At 44.7% G+C, this 18,425-nt stretch overlaps 1 protein-coding gene across 6 annotated transcripts in view; it reads left to right on the top strand.

Annotated features, from left to right (window-relative positions):
• The window catches only part of TMEM87A (transmembrane protein 87A), a 94,419-nt gene extending 76,629 nt beyond the window's left edge, over positions 1–17,790 (top strand). For all 6 annotated transcript variants that reach the window (XM_063947494.1, XM_063947492.1, XM_063947493.1 and 3 more), the window contains 4 exons: positions 4,409–4,470; positions 5,268–5,320; positions 13,515–13,545; positions 16,207–17,790. In XM_063947494.1, coding sequence (XP_063803564.1) covers positions 4,409–4,470; positions 5,268–5,320; positions 13,515–13,545; positions 16,207–16,248 — 188 coding nt within the window. In that variant the 3' untranslated portion in view covers positions 16,249–17,790. The remainder of the gene's footprint in view (positions 1–4,408; positions 4,471–5,267; positions 5,321–13,514; positions 13,546–16,206) is intronic.
• Positions 17,791–18,425: the final 635 nt, after the last annotated feature.

Raw genomic sequence — 18,425 nt, forward strand, 5'->3', positions numbered from 1 at the left:
GTGTTCATCCCGGGAGTGGACAACTGGGAAGCAGACTTCCTCAGCAGACACGACCTTCACCCGGGAGAGTGGGGACTTCATCCAGAAGTTTTCCACATGATTGTGAACCGTTGGGAAAAACCAAAGGTGGACATGATGGCGTCTCGCCTCAACAAAAAATTGGACAGATATTGCGCCAGGTCAAGAGACCCTCAGGCAATAGCTGTGGACGCTCTGGTAACACCGTGGGTGTACCAGTCAGTGTATGTGTTCCCTCCTCTGCCTCTCATACCAAAGGTACTGAGAATTATACGGAAAAGAGGAGTAAGAACAATACTGGTGGCTCCGGACTGGCCAAGAAGAACTTGGTATCCGGAACTTCAAGAGATGCTCACGGAGGATCCGTGGCCTCTACCTCTAAGAAGGGATCTGCTTCAGCAGGGACCTTGTATGTTCCAAGACTTACCGCGTCTGCGTTTGACGGCATGGCGGTTGAACGCCGGATTCTAAAAGAAAAGGGCATTCCAGAGGAAGTTATTCCTACCTTGATTAAGGCTAGAAAGGAAGTGACTGTACAACATTATCACCGCATTTGGCGGAAATATGTTGCGTGGTGTGAGGCCAAGAAGGCTCCAACGGAAGAATTTCAATTGGGTCGTTTCTTACATTTCCTGCAAGCAGGATTGTCTATGGGCCTAAAATTGGGGTCCATTAAAGTTCAAATTTCGGCCTTATCAATCTTCTTCCAGAAGGAATTGGCATCAGTGCCTGAAGTACAAACTTTTGTCAAAGGTGTACTACATATACAACCCCCAATAGTGCCTCCAGTGGCACCGTGGGATTTGAACGTAGTTTTGAATTTTCTCAAATCTCATTGGTTTGAGCCTCTAAAATCGGTAGATTTAAAATACCTTACATGGAAGGTAACCATGCTATTGGCCCTGGCTTCAGCCAGGAGAGTTTCAGAGTTGGCGGCTTTATCATACAAAAGCCCATATCTGATTTTCCATTCGGACAGGGCAGAACTGCGGACACGTCCTCATTTTCTCCCTAAGGTGGTTTCGGCTTTTCACTTGAACCAGCCTATTGTGGTGCCTGCGGCTACTAGCGACTTGGAGGACTCCAAGTTACTGGACGTTGTCAGAGCATTAAAAATATATATTTCAAGGACAGCTGGAGTCAGAAAATCTGACTCGTTGTTTATATTGTATGCACCCAACAAGATGGGTGCTCCTGCGTCTAAACAGACGATTGCACGTTGGATCTGTAGCACAATCCAACTTGCACATTCTGTGGCAGGCCTGCCACAGCCTAAATCTGTAAAGGCCCACTCCACAAGGAAAGTGGGCTCATCTTGGGCGGCTGCCCGAGGGGTCTCGGCATTACAACTTTGCCGAGCAGCTACGTGGTCAGGGGAGAACACGTTTGTAAAATTTTACAAATTTGATACTCTGGCTAAGGAGGACCTGGAGTTCTCTCATTCGGTGCTGCAGAGTCATCCGCACTCTCCCGCCCGTTTGGGAGCTTTGGTATAATCCCCATGGTCCTGACGGAGTCCCAGCATCCACTAGGACGTTAGAGAAAATAAGAATTTACTTACCGATTATTCTATTTCTCATAGTCCGTAGTGGATGCTGGGCGCCCATCCCAAGTGCGGATTGTCTGCAATACTTGTACATAGTTATTGTTACAAAGATCGGGTTATTACTATTGTTGTGAGCCATCTTTTCAGAGGCTACTTCGTTTTTTGTTATCATACTGTTAACTGGGTTCAGATCACAAGTTGTACGGTGTGATTGGTGTGGCTGGTATGAGTCTTACCCGGGATTCAAGATCCTTCCTTATTGTGTACGCTCGTCCGGGCACAGTACCTAACTGAGGCTTGGAGGAGGGTCATAGGGGGAGGAGCCAGTACGCACCATGTGATCCTAAAAGCTTTATTTAGATGTGCCCTGTCTCCTGCGGAGCCCGCTATTCCCCATGGTCCTGACGGAGTCCCAGCATCCACTACGGACTATGAGAAATAGAATTATCGGTAAGTAAATTCTTATTTTTTCTCTCGATGATGATGTTACGATCAATGACTAGTCATAATTATGCACTGATTTGAGTGTCACAAACACTAAAATCAGCTATTGGAATTATTTGCAAGATACTAAAATAAGCTACAGCAGGCCTGGCCAACCTGTGACTCTCCGGCTGTTGTGAACCTACAAATCCCAGCATGCCCTGTCACAGTTTTGTTATTAGGGAATGCTAAAACTGTGGCAGGGCATGCTGGGACTTGTAGTATCACAACAGTTGGAGAGCCACAGGTTGGCCAGGCCTGAGCTACAGCATCTTATTGCTTATCTGGCTGTTAGTGAGGTCTGCATATGACATGGAGGTAAGCAGGCAGTAACGATCTGAGAGTTAGACACTTGCAGCATAACAGAGTATTCAGGCTCCTGTGAGATTGGTTAAGGAAGAATGGATTGGTGTCTTATGCATCTCTGTACATCTGTTTGTGCATTCAGCTTCTGTTTACTAGAGGAGCCTCGTGCACATTGAATTCTTAACGGTCAATTACGTGTTCTGTAAAAGCGCATGTTCCAGCTTGAGGTTTGGGAGATGTGCAGTGCTCACATCTCCCAGAAATACTATGCACCTATGGTGGAAAGTTAGACTAGGACAGTATACTTGGCAAACCATAACAAAGGTCTTCTGAAGTGAGCTTGGGGAGGACAGAAACCTTCAGTGGAGCAGAGGGTATGGGTCGACACAACTTAGGTCGACAGTCATTCGCTCGACCACTATTGGTCAACATGCATTAGGTCGACATGTGCTAGGTTGACAGGTCAAAAGGTCGACATGAGGGGTTTTTACTTTTTTTTGGTGGTGTTTTCTTCGTAAAGTGACTGGGAACCCCAATTAGTACAGCGTGTCCCCTCGCCATACTTCGGGCAAGGTGCCCCGCTGCGCTCAGCACAGGTTCCCAATTGTAGTCCACGTGGATCATAAAGTATGAAAAAGTTCAAAAATTGAAGAAAAATTTGAAAAACTCATGTCGACCTTTTGAACTGTCGACCTAGTGACCCTGTCAACCTAATGCATGTCGACCAATAGCGGTCGACCTAAGTGGTGTCGACCTAATGACCGTATCCCGGAGCAGAAGGGTAAAAGCTCACTTCATCTTGATTTTCAGTATGAATACAGACCATGAAAGCAGGGACTAACAAGCCCTCTGACTTCAGGGGTTTTAAGTAGAGATTAGCATTTTCGGATTTACTCGGTTAAAGTTCGGTTTTACGAATTTTTCTTATTGGCTATCCAAAACACGTGACATCCGTGAGCCAATAAGATGCCGTTTTGAGACCTGAGTAAAACTGAACCTGCTCATCTCTAGTTTTAAGCATATGTCAGAAAAGTTATCTTACGCTAACCGTTCAAGGGTGCAAGGTAAAGGGGAGATACAATTACCCGTGGTAAATTCGGGGTGGTAGCCTAATGCTTTAACGCCCGAGGTTATTAAGTTAGACTACCGACTTCTTCTGATCACCTTCTTAACGCCAGTTACACTTAATGTGTTAATGAAGGTTAACTGGCGTTAATGCACAGAATCCGGAAAAAATTACAGATTTTTGCATTAATGCAGTTGTGGTGCCCATAAACCCCTGAGTTATCTGGGATTTTTTTTTTGAGCCGCTGAGGTAGGTGGGGAAAAAAAAAACCAATGCTTGCCAGCTTTGAGCTAATTGGATAGCCCTGGGGTATAAATTTGCCCACAGTAATCTACTGCGGCTAACTGAAGGTTGCAGTTGATGTCTTTTATATGCTGTCCAAACAGCATGTCATCTGCATTACCCCTACATCCTATTTAATTCAATAGTCCCCATAGACTACAAAATGTAATGGTTGCATAAGGAGAATTCAAGAGGAATAAAGAAGACTTGTGCGTTTTTATGGTGTCATCAGTCCTAAAATTACTCCTGTTGTGCAATATTTCTCATTCTGATCTGTGACCACAACCCACGTCATATGCCATATGGGTAGAAGTAGGTACACATAACCGAAAGAAAGGTCATTGGGCAGTACGGATGGTGTAATGGTTAGCATTACTGCCTCACAGCACTGATGTCATGGGTTTGATCCCCACCTTGGTCTCCTACCCGTGTAGAGTTTGTATATTCTCCCTGTACTTGTGTGGGTTTCCGCCCACGATCCAAAAATATACTGGTAGATTAATTGTCTCCCAACAAAATTAACCCTAGCGTGAATGTGTGTGCGTCTACGTGTGATAGGGATACAGATTGTAAACTCCATTGGGGCAGGGACTGATGTGAATGGCCAAATATTCTCTGTAAAGTGCTGCGGAATATGTGTGCGCTATATAAATAACTGGTAATAAATAAATAAACTAAAGGTCTTATTTCTATACGTTTTTCCACAGAGGGAATGAAAATGAGAAGTTCCAAGCCAGAAACAAATGGAAATTCTAAAGCCACCAAAGCTGTGAGTATACATTGTTACCCGCCTGAATACTCCTTTCACACCGCAGGCTGCAACCCGGGTTGGTGACGCAGCGTGAGCAGTGCTGGGAGATCACATGATCTCCAAGCTCCACCCATCCACACACTGTGAACGGGAAATGGGTCACAGTGACCCGGCTCCCATTCACACCGCACAGCGAGCCGGGTTGAATACCAGTTCAACCCTGCTCGCTAGCAGGGTTGAAATACTGGGTTGCTCAACCCAGTATATTGCCCCTGGTACCTTTCACACCGCACAGGAACACGGGTTATGTGCGCTCATGTGCCAATAACCCGTGTTCAAAGCTGCTGGTGTGAAAGAGGTATTATTAATATTGTGTTATTATAAATTTATTCCAATTTTGTGTTTTTATGCAACAAAATTGCATTTTTCTACAAAACCCTCCGAGAAGCCTGAGCAATAAGGGTGATATCACATGAGTGCTCTGACTGTTACAGCTTTTCTAGCTAGAAAATGTTGAATGCAGCTTAATCTCACCCATGTGATAGTGGAAGTGTGTTCTTCCTGCACATTACCCTGTCATCACAGGAACTAGTGAGCACTAGGATTGCTGGAGCTTAAATAGCTGGTAAGGCACTAGCGTACAAAGTACCCGTGTGACACTAACATAAGGCAGCAGAAAAACATTTGCAGATAAGAATACAAAAAAATTATTATTCCAAAATGAATGCAATAGCCCTTGATATGTGAGTATACTTTACTTTGAATAAATAATTTGTAGAAATATTCTCATAGTTCATTCCTTTTGTCTTTGGCAGGAGGAGGATTTGAAGTGGGTGGAAGAGAACATCCCATCTTCTGTTACTGATGTGTGAGTATTCCCAGCTTGTTAGAGGAAGGGCAAAGCCTTGATGCTTGTGCTTATTGTAGACAGAGAATCTGTACAGGAGTGTACCTTTAATTACTGGTGCACATGCACCTTGTATAAAATAGGGGTTGCTGGGAGTTCACTGGTCTAGATCTACCAACTTCACCTACAGCTTGGTTGCTTGCAGAAAATGGGTCATTTATACTCCTTCAAAGAGGAGGCAGATGGAGTGTCAGTGTAAGCGGGTGATTCATTTGTTTTAACAGGCTGCCAAAGTAATTGTTGCTCCGATAGGGCGCCCAAATGGATATATACGCGTCTAAACCAGTGTAAATTCTGGTTAGTGCACCCAATCTACAGAATTCATCTCTCCTCACCACCTTGGCTGGCTACAAGTAGAAATGTATAATGGGTTCCCGAACAGAGCAACATTTGAATTGCTCCAGTGTGCGTCCCTTAGTGACAGCCGTAGGGGAAAACATTTGAATCGCCCCCTAAAGTAGATATTTGGGAGCAGCTTAAGCCACCAATAGCTCATAGGTATATATGTGTGTATGTGTATATATATATATATATATATATATATATATTCTGTAGTAAGTGTCGGATTTGCAGAGACGCGCCATTACCGCAACCTGCATTGCTTTATTTGTATGTGTTGTTTTTTTCCCGATGAAGTCTCACTGATTTTCCATATGGTCATCTGTTATCTGACACCTTCATAATACTCTATCTGAATTTTCTATGATGAATACTCTTTATGCTGGATTCTAATTGTTAACCCCTGAGGACGAAACGCGTTGGTTTTTAACAGTGATCTCGTTATACTTCAGAGAAGAATATTTGTCAGAAATTGTTATGGTTCTAATGGAATAAAGTCAATATGAACTGTTGCACGAACTGAGAACATTTATATGTACCTATGTCATAGACTATTTGAAACCGTACACATTCACTGTCTATTTTATGAATAAAAAAATATTTTTTATATAATGGGGACCGACTAATGATGAGTTGAGTCTTGGACATACCAGATTTTATTTAGCTCCCTTGCGATCATTCCATTTATTTGTATTTGCACCATTGTACCTAGTTTAACGGGGTATTTCCAGTAGGTGTAGCTTTTCTCTGTATCAGCACGGAGTAGGTTCTTAGAAATGACAAGATATATAGATACTTCTAGAGATATATATATATAAAATATTGTTTGTTGATTTATAAATACAATTTTCATGAATCACTCAAAATTGAAAGCTCTTGCAGCATGTGATCCCATCATGATCCCAATATAACACTTTGGCCATTTAATAACGACAGTATAAACAATTTCTGAGGTGATTTTTTTTTTTTTTCAAATAAATAAATTAAAATTGGCTTTTGGGGAGAATAAAATTTAGATTTTTAAATTAATTTAAATTTTTATGGAAAAATACTGCTGTGTTTATATATCATATGAAATCCCCAAAAAGATGTTTAAAATGAGACCTTGCCCAACTCTCTAGCTCAGTTAGGTGAGCTGCAAGTTCAATTTAAAAAATGTAAATAGCAAGTTTTTCGTAAAAAATAAAAAAAAGGAAAAAAATTGCAGCTTTAAAGGCATACAACTTCAAAACAAGTGTGCGTATCAGCCTGACGTGGGGGTTTTCTTTACACCTATGGCAGCATTTATTATACCACATTTCATTACAATCTGAAACAGTCCGTTTGAAACCTGTGTTGATTTGGTGTGTAAAAACCTTATTGGGATGTGGAAATGACTACAGTAGGAGTGACAGATCACACTTCATCATTTGGTTTGGCTTATGCCAGGGGAACAAAGTTTGATGGAGGAATAATAAAGGGAAAGCTTAAGCTTCCGCATACTGCGACATTCTAGAGACTCGCATGCTGGCTTATGTGTGTTATCAGGGGCTGTAGTGTCTGAAACTTTTTAATTATTTACTACCCTGATTTAGAAATTACTCGTATGCTTTACCTAACACTGCAGATATGTGATTGCCAATAATTTTGTGATGTCTTTATATTATTTCTCTGACGTCCTAGTGGATGCTGGGACTTCCGTAAGGACCATGGGACTTCCGTAAGGACCATGGGGAATAGCGGCTCCGCAGGAGACTGGGCACAAAGTAAAAGCTTTAGGACTAGCTGGTGTGCACTGGCTCCTCCCCCTATGACCCTCCTCCAAGCCTCAGTTAAGATTTTGTGCCCGGCCGAGAAGGGTGCAATCTAGGTGGCTCTCCTGAGCTGCTTAGAAGTAAAAGTATACTTAGGTTTTTTATTTTCAGTGACTCCTGCTGGCAACAGGCTCACTGCAGCGCGGGACTAAGGGGAGAAGAAGCGAACTCACCTGCGTGCAGAGTGGATTGGGCTTCTTGGCTACTGGACATTAGCTCCAGAGGGACGATCACAGGTTCAGCCTGGATGGGTCCCGGAGCCGCGCCGCCGCCCCCCTTACAGAGCCAGAAGAGCGAAGAGGTCCGGAGAAAGCGGCGGCAGAAGACGTTCCTGTCTTCAGATAAGGTAGCGCACAGCACTGCAGCTGTGCGCCATTGCTCTCAGCACACTTCACACTCCGGTCACTGAGGGTGCAGGGCGCTGGGGGGGAGCGCCCTGAGACGCAATAAAACTTGATAAAAACCTTATGTGGCTAAAGAAATGCATCACATATAGCTCCTGGGCTATATGGATGCATTTAACCCCTGCCAGTTTTCCAGAAAAAAGCGGGAGAAAAGGCCGCCGTGAAGGGGGCGGAGCCTATCTCCTCAGCACACAAGCGCCATTTTCTTTCACAGCTCCGCTGGAAGGACGGCTCCCTGACTCTCCCCTGCAGACTACACTACAGAAACAGGGTAAAACAAGAGAGGGGGACACTATTGGCAGCTAATATATAATACAGCAGCTATAAAGGGAGTAACACTTATATAAGGTTATCCCTGAATATATATAGCGCTCTGGTGTGTGCTGACAAACTCTCCCTCTGTCTCCCCAAAGGGCTAGTGGGGTCCTATCCTCTGTCAGAGCATTCCCTGTGTGTGTGCTGGGTGTCGGTACGATTGTGTCGACATGTATGAGGAGGAAAATGATGTGGAAGCAGAGCAATTGCCTGTGTTAGTGATGTCACCCCCTAGGGAGTCGACACCTGACTGGATGGTTGTATTTAAAGAATTACGTGACAATGTCAGCACTTTGCAAAAAACTGTTGACGACATGAGACAGCCGGCAAATCAGTTAGTGCCTATTCAGGCGTCTCAGACACCGTCAGGGGCGCTAAAACGCCCGTTACCTCAGATGGTCGACCCAGACACGGATACTGAATCCAGTGTCGACGGTGAGGAGACGAACGTAATGTCCAGTAGGGCCACACGTTACATGATCACGGCGATGAAGGAGGCATTGAACATTTCTGACACTACAAGTACCACAAAAAAGGGTATTATGTGGGGTGTGAAAAAACTACCAGTAGTTTTTCCTGAATCAGATGAATTAAATGAGGTGTGTGATAAGGCGTGGGTTTCCCCCGATAAAAAACTGCTGATTTCTAACAAATTATTGGCACTATACCCTTTCCCGCCAGAGGTTAGGGCACGTTGGGAAACACCCCCTAGGGTAGATAAGGCGCTCACACGCTTATCAAAACAAGTGGCGTTACCGTCTCCTGATACGGCCGCCCTCAAGGAACCAGCTGATAGAAGGCTGGAAAATATCCTAAAAGGTATATACACACATACTGGTGTTATACTGCGACCAGCAATCGCCTCAGCCTGGATGTGCAGCGCTGGAGTGGCTTGGTCGGATTCCCTGACTGAAAATATTGATACCCTGGATAGGGACAGTATATTATTAACTATAGAGCATTTAAAGGATGCATTACTATATATGCGTGATGCACAGAGGGATATTTGCACCCTGGCATCAAGAGTGAGTGCGATGTCCATTTCTGCCAGAAGGGCGTTATGGACGCGACAGTGGTCAGGTGATGCAGATTCCAAACGACATATGGAAGTATTGCCGTATAAAGGGGAGGAGTTATTTGGGGTCGGTCTATCAGACCTGGTGGCCACGGCAACGGCTGGAAAGTCCACCTTTTTACCCCAGGTCACCTCTCAGCAGAAAAAGACACCGTCTTTTCAAACACAGTCCTTTCGTTCCCATAAGAACAAGCGGGCAAAAGGCCACTCATTTCTGCCCCGGGGCAGAGGAAGAGGAAAAAGACTGCACCAGGCAGCCTCTTCCCAGGAGCAGAAGCCCTCCCCCGCTTCTGCCAAGTCTTCAGCATGACGCTGGGGCTTTACAAGCGGACTCAGGCACGGTGGGGGCCCGTCTCAAAAATTTCAACGCGCAGTGGGCTCACTCGCAAGTGGACCCCTGGATCCTGCAGGTAGTATCACAGGGGTACAAATTGGAATTCGAGACGTCTCCCCCTCGAAGATTCCTGAAGTCTGCTCTACCAACGTCTCCCTCCGACAGGGAGGCAGTATTGGAAGCTATTCACAAGCTGTATTCCCAGCAGGTGATAATCAAGGTACCCCTCCTACAACAGGGAAAGGGGTATTATTCCACGCTGTTTGTGGTACCGAAGCCGGACGGCTCGGTGAGACCAATTTTAAATCTAAAATCCTTGAACACTTACATGAAAAGGTTCAAGTTCAAGATGGAATCACTCAGAGCAGTGATAGCGAATCTGGAAGAAGGGGACTATATGGTATCTCTGGACATCAAAGATGCTTATCTTCATGTCCCAATCTTCCCTTCTCACCAAGGGTACCTCAGGTTTGTGGTACAAGACTGTCATTATCAGTTTCAGACGCTGCCGTTTGGATTGTCCACGGCACCCCGGGTCTTTACCAAGGTAATGGCCGAAATGATGATTCTTCTTCGAAGAAAAGGCGTCTTAATTATCCCTTACTTGGACGATCTCCTGATAAGGGCAAGGTCCAGGGAACAGTTAGAGGTCGGAGTAGCACTGTCTCAGGTAGTGTTACGTCAGCACGGGTGGATTCTAAATATCCCAAAATCACAGCTGATTCCAACAACACGTCTACTGTTCCTGGGGATGATTCTGGACACAGTCCAGAAAAAGGTGTTTCTCCCGGAGGAGAAGGCCAGGGAGTTATCCGAGCTAGTCAGGAACCTCCTAAAACCAGGCCAGGTGTCAGTGCATCAATGCACGAGAGTCCTGGGAAAAATGGTGGCTTCTTACGAAGCGATTCCATTCGGAAGATTCCATGCATGCCAGCCTGAGAGGCTGGGGAGCAGTCACACAGGGAAGAAATTTCCAGGGCTTGTGGTCAAGCATGGAAACGTCTCTTCACATAAATATCCTGGAACTAAGGGCCATTTACAATGCCCTAAGTCAAGCAAGGCCTCTGCTTCAGGGTCAGTCGGTATTGATCCAATCGGACAACATCACGGCAGTCGCCCACGTCAACAGACAGGGCGGCACAAGAAGCAGGAGGGCAATGGCAGAAGCTGCAAGGATTCTCCGCTGGGCGGAAAATCATGTGGTAGCACTGTCAGCAGTGTTCATTCCGGGAGTGGACAACTGGGAAGCAGACTTCCTCAGCAGACACGACCTCCACCCGGGGGAGTGGGGACTTCACCCAGAAGTCTTCCAACTGATTGTAAACCGTTGGGAAAAACCAAAGGTGGACATGATGGCGTCCCGTCTCAACAAAAAACTGGACAGATATTGCGCAAGGTCAAGGGACCCTCAGGCAATAGCGGTGGATGCTCTGGTAACACCGTGGGTGTACCAGTCGGTGTATGTGTTCCCTCCTCTGCCTCTCATACCAAAAGTACTGAGAATCATAAGAAAGAGAGGAGTAAGAACTATACTCGTGGCTCCGGATTGGCCAAGAAGAACTTGGTACCCGGAACTGCAAGAGATGCTCACGGAGGATCCGTGGCCTCTACCTCTAAGAAAGGACCTGCTCCAGCAGGGACCTTGTCTGTTCCAAGACTTACCGCGGCTGCGTTTGACGGCATGGCGGTTGAACGCCGGATCCTGATGGAAAAAGGCATTCCAGATGAAGTCATCCCTACCCTGATCAAAGCCAGGAAGGATGTAACCGCGAAACATTATCACCGCATTTGGCGAAAATATGTTGCGTGGTGTGAGGCCAAGAAGGCCCCCACAGAGGAATTTCAACTGGGTCGTTTCTTACATTTCCTGCAAGCAGGACTGTCTATGGGCCTAAAATTAGGATCCATTAAGGTTCAAATTTCGGCCCTGTCGATCTTCTTCCAGAAAGAACTGGCTTCAGTGCCTGAAGTTCAGACGTTTGTCAAGGGGGTACTGCATATACAGCCTCCTTTTGTGCCACCAGTGGCACCTTGGGATCTCAATGTAGTTTTAGGGTTCCTAAAATCACATTGGTTTGAACCACTCACCACTGTGGACTTGAAATATCTCACATGGAAAGTGGTAATGCTGTTAGCCCTGGCTTCAGCCAGGCGTGTCTCAGAATTGGCGGCTTTATCATATAAAAGCCCTTACCTAATTTTTCATTCAGACAGGGCAGAATTGAGGACTCGTCCTCAATTTCTCCCTAAGGTGGTTTCAGCGTTTCACATGAACCAACCTATTGTGGTACCTGCGGCTACTAGGGACTTGGAGGACTCCAAGTTACTGGACGTAGTCAGGGCCCTGAAAATATATGTTTCCAGGACGGCTGGAGTCAGAAAATCTGACTCGCTGTTTATCCTGTATGCACCCAACAAGCTGGGTGCTCCTGCTTCTAAGCAGACGATTGCTCGTTGGATTTGTAGTACAATTCAGCTTGCACATTCTGTGGCAGGACTGCCACAGCCAAAATCTGTTAAAGCCCATTCCACAAGGAAAGTGGGCTCATCTTGGGCGGCTCCCCGAGGGGTCTCGGCTTTACAACTTTGCCGAGCAGCTACTTGGTCAGGGGCAAACACGTTTGCAAAATTTTACAAATTCGATACCCTGGCTGAGGAGGACCTGGAGTTCTCTCATTCGGTGCTGCAGAGTCATCCGCACTCTCCCGCCCGTTTGGGAGCTTTGGTATAATCCCCATGGTCCTTACGGAAGTCCCAGCATCCACTAGGACGTCAGAGAAAATAAGAATTTACTTACCGATAATTCTATTTCTCGTAGTCCGTAGTGGATGCTGGGCGCCCATCCCAAGTGCGGATTGTCTGCAATACTTGTATATAGTTATTGTTACAAAAAAATCGGGTTGTTTATTGTTGTGAGCCATCTTTTTAGAGGCTCCTAAGTTTTATCATACTGTTAACTGGGTTCAGATCACAGGTTGTACGGTGTGATTGGTGTGGCTGGTGTGAGTCTTACCCGGGATTCAAAATCCTTCCTTATTGTGTACGCTCGTCCGGGCACAGTATCCTAACTGAGGCTTGGAGGAGGGTCATAGGGGGAGGAGCCAGTGCACACCAGCTAGTCCTAAAGCTTTTACTTTGTGCCCAGTCTCCTGCGGAGCCGCTATTCCCCATGGTACTTACGGAAGTCCCATGGTCCTTACGGAAGTCCCAGCATCCACTACGGACTACGAGAAATAGAATTATCGGTAAGTAAATTCTTATTTTTTTTTATGGTTTCATACCAACCAACTGTCCCGATTTTCGCGGGACAGTCCCGTTTTTGGGGACTGTCCCACCCGCGGGCTGCAGTGTCCCGCTGTTGGGGGGGGGGGGGCAGTTGGGAGGCTCTGTCTCTTGCTGCCCTGCTTAGCAGAGCAGCGGTGAATAGACCTAGTCTATCCACAGATGACCGAGGGAGAGGGGGCATGCCTGCAGCTCACATGCCCCCTCGGTGACGAATACGGGGGGCGTGGCGCGCGATCGCTGCACTCCTGCAAAGCCACGCTCCATTTCCGATAAGTCACGCCCCTTTCGGAAATCGGGCGCGGCTTCGTCACGCAGATGTCGCTCTTCCCACGAAGCCAATGTTGGGAGGTATGTGGTTGGCTTGAAAATTATTGTTCTATGGTCTCCCTTTAATTGATTTAGCAACTTGAGAATTCCTATGCAAAGTGCTAAAAATGGCAAGTGAAATAACGTTTTATTCTGTGGGGTTTTTTTTAAATCATGCTTTAAATGATCTAAATGTAAGGGAACTCACCCTTATTCTCTTGGGGCAGTTACCAACATTGGGATGTTAATATGCAGCACTTTTTTTTTTTTTTTTTGTCAATGACTTTTTACATCTGTCTTTCAGGGCTCTCCCAGCGTTGTTGGATTCTGACGAGGTCAGTATCTTTCCTTTTTTATTTTTGGCTGCAGACACAGAACTTATGACAGTCATGTGCTCGGCTGCACTGAGTCATTCAGCAGAGTCCTCTGCACGCATTGCACAAAGGCAGAAACCAAATATCTATCACTATTAACTTAAACTGGATGTGCAACCAACATAAGTTCCTGATAAGTGTGTTATATTGGCAGCTATAATATTTTAGACAGACGTTTTTATAAAAGACTGTTTGGAGATGCAGAGTACAGAACCCTTGACCGTTTAACAAGTTTTCATGAATGTTTTCTTCTGATAAGCTGAATATAAGTGTTCTATTGAAAGAAGGAATTAATTGCATAGCGTAGTGCTGCCATATATTCAGGGCTGTCTTAACAGCAGTGTAGGCCCCTGGGCACAGCTATGCACTGGGCCCCCTACCCATCCTCCAGTGGTAGGGGTGGGGGGTGCTATCAGTGGCAGCTTTGAAGTCCCGCGGGTGGTAGGGGGTGTTCTATCTTCCGCTAAGCATGTAGGACCTGGAGCAGTCATTTCTGCTAATTACTCCTTTACTGCACAAATGGGGCTAAACTGTAGAAGGGGGCATTCGGCTGAATGAAGAAGCCCTGGTACATGACTTTTAGGGTGGTAGGGGGTGTTTAATACGTAGGGGAAGGGTGGATAGGGGAGTGGGCTTAATATTTATAATTTTCTGGTGGGAGGGCAGCTTGCTTGACTGCAGATATCTCAAGTTCCTGAAAATATATTTCTTAGCTTTGAACGGGATAAAAAACTAGAGAGTCCCACTTTTCACAAGGTACTGGGGAATTAGGGCTCAGATTTCAGGTGCCAGAGCAATTCACCAATGAAAACCTAAAACTGCATATTAGGCGTGTGGAGCTGAAGCAGGGACCAGCTGCTTGAAGGCTGATATTTCTGGTTCTGGGCATATTAGAGACAAGCTGCCAGTGTCCACCAAAAGGAGAGAGTCGCAGCTTTTGGATTATACCCTCAGAAAAACTCTTAAGTCAGACAGAACCCGAGATATCTGGCTGGGAAGAGCAATTAACAGGCTTGGATGGGGACCACTACTTTGAGGTCGAATATCTCCGGTTCCCCATGGCCGATTTAAAAAAATCTGGTACCCCTGGAAAGAGGGGACCCTCAGCTATCAGCCTAGGGCCCTTATACTCCTGGGGCCCTTGGGCAAGAGCCCATTGAGCCCATACGGAAAGACGGCCCTGCATATATTGTGAAAGGGACAGCTGTTGGAATGTCTAACTGGTTCTTGGTTATTTTAATACTGTCCCCTAGTGGCTGTTAGAGAAAACACAGCTACTCATTAGATGCCAATTTTAATGGGTTGCATTAACTAACATTGGTGGTCATTCAGAGTTGATCGCTCGCTAGCAGTTTTTTGCAGCCGTGCAAACGCTATGCCGCCTCCCACTGGGAGTGTATTTTAGCTTAGCAGAAGTGAGAACGAAAGGATCGCAGAGCGGCGGCATAACTTTTTTGTGCAGTTTTAGAGTAGCTCAATACCTACTCAGCGCCTGCGATCACTTCAGACTGTTCAGTTCCTGTTTTGAGGTCACGAACACGCCCTGCGTTCGTCCAGCCACGCCTGCGTTTTTTCTGGCACGCCTGCGTTTTTTCCGAACACTCCCTGAAAACAGTCAGTTGACACCTAGAAACGCCCACTTCATGTCAATCACTCTGCGGCCACCAGTGTGACTGAAAAGCTTCGCTAGACCCTGTGTGAAACTACATCGGTCGTTGTAATATTACATTGCGCCGCATGCGCAGAATTGCCTTTTTTTTTTTGCCTCATCGCTGCACAGCGAACAAATGCAGCTAGCGGTCAACTCTGAATGACCAACATGGTCTTTCCATGTATCATGCTCACTTCACAGCAATATGATGCATAAAAAAATATAATTTCTCTACATCAGCTACTAGTAGTTTCAATTGGTAGAAGAGTCAGCCTATCGGATTGTCCTATATAAAAGGATGTGGCTAATGAATCGGATAGGCCAATGGTTCAAACCCTCAAGACTGCCTGAATAGAAGCTGGTATCATCAATGTAGTCACAGTTGAAGTTATACCGTTTTCAGATCGCAAATGCCGGATCCCATCCGGTAAGAGAAACGTGTCCTTACCGGGTGGGATCCGGCATTTGCTCTCCTTTGCTGGCTTTCCGACCCGGCAAGATACCTGGTCGGTTGCCATAGCAGCGGGGGGGCGCAGCAGGGGTGGAGGTGGCGCTGGGAGATGAGCTCATCTCCTGCACCGCCTCTCCCTATGCTGTGAATGGGAGCCGTGTCGCATGGACGCGGCTCCCATTCACACTGCACCTGACCCGGTATTCAACCCGGGTATAATCCTTCTTTTATACCGGGTTGAATTACCGGGTCAGACGACCTGCTAATTCTCGCAAAGTGCTTTCACATCGCACATTGTCCCGTGTCGACACGGCAATATGTCGTGTCGATACCGGGTTATTTGTGCGATGTGAAAAGGGGTATGAGTATGTTTCCTTATAGTGACCTTGATTCCAGAGTCATAAATTTTACATTTTGGATAATTGAAACAAGTTGCTGTTATTTTTAAAGTGCCTCTTCATAAATTATTATTATTATTATTATTATTATTATTATTATACATTTTATTTTTGTGTCATAGGAGAGGATGATTACACATTTTGAAAGGTCCAAGATGGAATAAAAAAAAGTGGATTAAAGATCAAGCTCCCAGACTGGATGCACTAAGTGAGCAGGGCAGATGAAAATGCTGAATATTTCAGAACCATTGCCCTAGTTTTTCTGATTGGAGAAGGACCAGCATTAAGTACTGAGACTTCCATAGGAATTTACTGTTTTACCTTGCAAAACCTGATCAATTTTAAAAGGTTAAAGGACTTGCCTCAACATATAATAATATCCTCCAAAACAGAAAGTTGTTTAAAGCATTTTATCCCAATTTCCCACACACAAATACATCAGACTCTGCTAAGGTCAAGAATACCTTTGTGTCTTTCTGAAGAGCCAACAGGTTTTATGGTGGTTCCTGCACTTTACTTTCACGTGTATAAATTAATTAAAAAAATATATATAATAAACAATAGACAATGCGATGGTTTTACGACATATAGGTGGTTGGCTGATTAGGGTGAAAGTTCTGTGGGATACTATTATATACATGTGTGTTATTCTGCTACATTTTGTTTACAAACCTTATGCTTATACTTTTTTTGTTTTTTTGTCTGTACCAAACCTAAAATTTATTTTATAGGCTGTTCACGGCAACTAACATTCATTTTTCTGGTAAAGCCATCAGCACTGTTGTTTTGAAACAATATTGACAAGAAATGGGAAATATTAGTTGCAGTCATTTAAATGAGCCCCACCACCATCTAGTGTGAAACCTGGGGTTAGTAAATGCAGACATTCTTCCCAGAGCGCTGATATTTGCATAATACTGAACCAGCAAATTAAGTTAACCACCTTTTCAAATAGCAGTGGAAGGGGGTAAATCAGTGGAAGGGCCAATCAATTAGTCTCCCTCTCACACTCGCTTCCTGGTAGGAACAGAGAAAGGAAAACAGCTGCATGGAGCAGCACCTCGGACTTTGGCTAGGGGAAAGGGGGCCGTTGTCCTACCACCTTTGTACCTAGCTGGTTGTGTGTCTTTAAGAGCGTGTGTGTGACATTAAAATATACTGTGGCTGAGGAGCCCATAAACTAAACTGGGTGTTCCCATTGTGAAGTCGCAGGTAGAGTATTAATGAAAATGAAGAGTTTTATGTACAAAAGACACTTATGAGTACAGTGTGTGATGTAGAACATCACTTTCAGTGGGGCTTTAGAAAATAAGCCACAGAAATAGACTTCTGGACATAAAAAGGAAGCACGCTTTTAAATAATGGTCTCTTATGCATGGAACTCCCACTGAATTTTGAGGGAGTGTTCTATAAGTCAATGATGTCTTGGCAAGTAGAAAGAAGGATAGCACCATAAAGACTATGAAAAGTTAAAGGTCAAACCATGTCATACACTGGACTTCATGAGCTGTTCTCAGTCTGATAGAACTTTCATTTCTAACGTGTGATGGATTTTACAGAGAGTATGTTGGAATATAGAGCAAATTCTGTGCACATTGCTCCTGGACCTTTTTACTTTTTCTCATCTTCTGTTTGATTGACATGTTTGTGCATTCTAAGTAAGATGTATTTGTCTTTTTTTATAAATATAAAATAACTTAAAAACATGCCTTTTTGCAGACTTATTTGTGGTTTACTCAAGTTCCTTGTTTTTTTTTTAACAAGATAATCATTTTTAATTCTGAAAAAGTAATAATTTTACAATGCAACTTTTCAAGCACTTTCCTTTTGAATTAAAGATGGAATGTGAGAATTTGACAAATTTCACTCAATGCTGCTGTTTCACGGTCACTTTAGCAAATGACCTGAATGGCACCAAAATCATTTCTGATGCATTTGATTGGAGATAATAGCCAATGCAGGATAAGATCACATTGCCTTCTACATCAATAACTCCTTTTTGGTCTAAATACAGATAGAGCCATCTTTATCTTGGCCTTTAATAGGATTAATTGAGCCACTGCAGTCAGACTTAATCCCCTGCTGTAATAACTTAATCCTCTGATGTATTATTCTCTGTATTGTATTGCAGCGGAGAACAGTAGATGAAGGGTTTATGCTAATACATCATGGTGTGCCTAGGCGCAGTAGAGAAGCGAAGATAACTGCGGCTCCATCTGTAGTATATAGTTGTGTTAGATAAGTACTGATACTAAGAAAACTATCCTGGGGAAATATCCACACAAAATAGCACGCTTCAAGGTTTTATAGGTTCTGAATGTTCATTACCTACATTTTTGTA

The sequence above is a fragment of the Pseudophryne corroboree genome, chromosome 12, assembly GCF_028390025.1.
Source record: "Pseudophryne corroboree isolate aPseCor3 chromosome 12, aPseCor3.hap2, whole genome shotgun sequence".
Classification (NCBI taxonomy): domain Eukaryota; kingdom Metazoa; phylum Chordata; class Amphibia; order Anura; family Myobatrachidae; genus Pseudophryne; species Pseudophryne corroboree.